The sequence below is a fragment of the Pteropus alecto genome, unplaced genomic scaffold, assembly GCF_000325575.1.
Source record: "Pteropus alecto unplaced genomic scaffold, ASM32557v1 scaffold45, whole genome shotgun sequence".
Taxonomy (NCBI): Eukaryota; Metazoa; Chordata; class Mammalia; order Chiroptera; family Pteropodidae; genus Pteropus; species Pteropus alecto.
The window spans coordinates 28193103-28196430 of NW_006442491.1; the positions used below are offsets into that span (position 1 = coordinate 28193103).

Below are 3328 nucleotides of genomic sequence, written 5' to 3' on the forward strand. Positions count from 1 at the left end.
AAAGAGTGGCCTGAGATGTCAAAGCCATGCCAAAAGCCTCCTTCCCTGTGGCACTGCTGCTTACTCTGGTGCTCCTTTCTGATCCCCTCCAGGGCTGGTGACTGGTAGCAGCTGCCCGTGTAGTGCTCGACGTTGGAGAAGATGGCTGTGCAGACGTACCAGATGGCTGTGCCCACAAGCAGGGTGCTCAGCCGCCGCAGGACCAGGCCAGCCTTGCCTGTCAGGTGGTAGTTGGTGAGGGCAATGAAAGGCAGGAGGAGGCAGAAGGTCCAGGCCCAGGCCACTTTGACAAAATACCTGGCAGAGGAGGAAAGTGGAAGTGAAGAGAGGGGACATGGTCACACTCACACAACTAGCAAGCACGGCTTAAACCAAGGTGTGCCAGCCCCAAAGCCCATGCTTTCTCTACAACACAGTTCTTTCCTGCATGGCGGAAATGATCTTGGAACAGAACTTGACCTTATGCTCACAGACCCAGATTCGAATCCTGACTCTGACTTAACTTGTTACCACACCTCTCTAGGCCTCAGTTTCCTCAGTTGCTAAATAGAGCTAAGAGAATCAAATGACTTTTTAAATCCCTTCCAGAGCCAATGATTCACTAGTTCCCTTCCATGAATTAGCATCGAGGCTTGGAACAAAACGCCAGAATCCATGGCTACCAGCAAACAACCGCAACTTGTCTGCCAGGCTACTTGGCTCCCAGCTCACAAAGGCCAGATAAAGCAGCAGCTGCCTTGTCTGTCTCCCCTGAGCTCATCAAAGGTGGCCGACTTGGGAACCAGCTGCAGTAAACACACATTCAAGAGACTTGGGGCCACTACCACTCTCATAAGCTATTCTTAGCCCAGCCTCCATGGTGGGTGAGGAAGGAAGGTGGGCCAAGGACAGAATGACTCTTTCCTGGGTTCCAAAGCTTTCTCGGACACCATTCAAGTGCCTGTCTAAAATTCTTCTGAGACGAATATGCAAAGATCTTGCCAAAGCCAAGACCTGTCAGGCATTTGATGAAGCTGCTAGAGAGAGAAACCAGGGTTTTAAGTAGATAACCAAAGTCGGGCTGACTTTCAGGAGATGCTGCTGACACTAATTCTAAAAAAGAATCTAGACCCATATCGGGGAAGGTTTTATCTTTCAAAGTGTCCCTTTATCATTGCAACAGTGTTTTTGTGCAATAAACTTAAACCAGGAGTTAAAAAAAAAAAAGAAAAGAAATAGGAGTGGGTGGAGTTAAGGAGAGGTCTCAAAGGCCCAGCTGGAATTGCTTTCCTGGTCCATAGCCATGAACTTTGAGTGGCTGAGAAAGTCCAAGGAGATGCAGGGGAAAGGTCATAGACTGGAGAGTTCTACTCCTCTGTGATTGTCTTGTAGTGGGGTTTCTGCCCGAGGCTGGGACAAGGCTCTCAGAAGTGGGGGAGTGGTGAGAAGGAAGGTCTTTCACAGGTGGTGATGGGACAGTCACAGGCTGCGAGTATCAGGCTTATGGTGGAGGCGTGGGGGCTGACGCAGGCAGGCAGGAGGTCCCCAAGGCAGGGCCAACTCCTAACTCCACGGGGAGTTGGGCGGAAGCAGCGACACAGGCTGGTCCATCTCCCCTTCCTTCCCACCCGGCACCTCTAGACATACGCGGGCACACACGCGCGCGCGCGCGCACATTCACACCCCTGCTCGTCACTCCCTGCCCAGTCATGCTCAGGCTGTCTTGTTTGGGTATGCACACACGAACTACTAGTGACACTAGCTATTCTGGGGTCCCTCCGTCGCAACACGCGTGCAGGTACTGTCATGACTGGGAGGCCTTCCCCTTCCAACGACTCGTCCATCAGAGCAGCTAACCCCCAGCTCCCTGGACGAGGCGACAGCGGCTCGGCTATGGCAGGGACAGGAGAGAACCCGGGGCGCACTCACACGTTGAGGACGTTGCGCTTGTTGCTGAGATAGCTCTCGGGCAGCGGGGAGAGCTCCTTGAGGAGGGAGCCCGCCAGCATGGAGGTCGCCAGCACCCAGGGCAGGTAGCGTCTCACAGCTGCCCGCACCAGGGTTCCTCTGAGAAACCACGCGCAGCGCTCCAGGTGCTCCATGCCGGACCTCATCGGCCACCGTCCGCCTCCTTGCGCCCTCTCGGCCACCGTTCTGCCCTTCGCCCAGGCCGGCACCACCGCCTCCCTTTGGGCGCATGCGCGGCTCCCGCAAACCCCACCTCTGAGGAACTCTCGCGCTCCCCCTTTTGGCTATTGGTGGTGTCTGCAGCGCGCAGGTCTGGGAACGCCTCTCTCCCGCCTGTGGCTTCTCTCAGTCCCGCCACAAGCGACGGGCACGGAGTGTGGTAGGTTCCAGTCTCAGCCTCTGCGTCTTGCTCTGGTTTGGGAAAGAGCGCTTGTGGGAGTACTTGCTGGAGGTGGAGAAGAAGAAAATGTAGCACTATGATCCTTAGAGGAGTAGTCACAGCATCCTTTAGCCTCTCTCGGAGACATCTCCGCCTGAGCCTTAGTTTTCTCTTCTTTAAAATGGGGAGACAAAAAATGAACCCTTCCCCCAAAATAGTTTATGAACTAGAGGTTCATTATAGTGATTCAGATATGGGGACATGAGATCAAATTTCATTAGAAAATAAATGTGTGAATAATTATTAAATTTAAATTTTAAATTATTTTTACTTTTAAAACACCTATTTGTATTGAGTGAAAATGCTGGAGGGGGCGTGGTTAATGGAGATCACAGGAGGGTGTTGGAGACTCAGTCACTCAGATTAGCACAGAGCTAAGTCTTCTCACTCCCTGTCATCGCTGGGTGTCTAATTAAGCATGTCCCAATCTCAAGTCATTGCTTTGCCACTGTATTAGTTCCCTAGGACAGCCATAACAAAGTACCACAAATTCGTTGCCTTAAAACAACAGAAATTTATTCTCTGACAGTTCTGGAGGCCACAAGTTTGCAATCGCACTGTGGACAGGGTTGGTTCCTTCTGGAAGCTCTGAGTGGGAATCCCTGCCATGGCTCTCTCGCAGCCTCTGGAGACTTGACTGCCTGGGCATTCCTTGGCTTGTAGCCATATAATTCCAGTCTCTGCCTCTGTCTTCACGTGGCCTTCTTTCCTGTGTCTCTGTGTATAGTCTCTCCTTCTGTCTCTTTTCAGGACACTAGTTGTTGGTTTTAGGGGCCATCCTAAAGCCAGGATAATGTCCTCTTGAGATTCTTAATTATATCTGCAAAGATCTTATTTCCAAATAAGGTCACATTCCCAGGTCCAAGGGGATGGGACTTCAACATACCCTTTGGGAGTCACCATTCAACCCATTACAGCCACCTTAACTGCTTTTGCTATGTC

General features: G+C 51.8%; 1 protein-coding gene across 1 annotated transcript in view; it reads right to left on the minus strand.

Annotated features, from left to right (window-relative positions):
* FITM2 (fat storage inducing transmembrane protein 2) overlaps nucleotides 1-2161 on the minus strand; it is a 5261-nt gene extending 3100 nt beyond the window's left edge. Inside the window, 2 exon segments of the mRNA XM_006921830.3 lie at nucleotides 1-297; nucleotides 1909-2161. The exon segment at nucleotides 1-297 is cut by the window's left edge and continues 4 nt beyond it. Coding sequence (XP_006921892.1) covers nucleotides 1-297; nucleotides 1909-2093 — 482 coding nt within the window. The 5' untranslated portion in view covers nucleotides 2094-2161.
* Between the last annotated feature and the right edge of the window lie 1167 nt (nucleotides 2162-3328).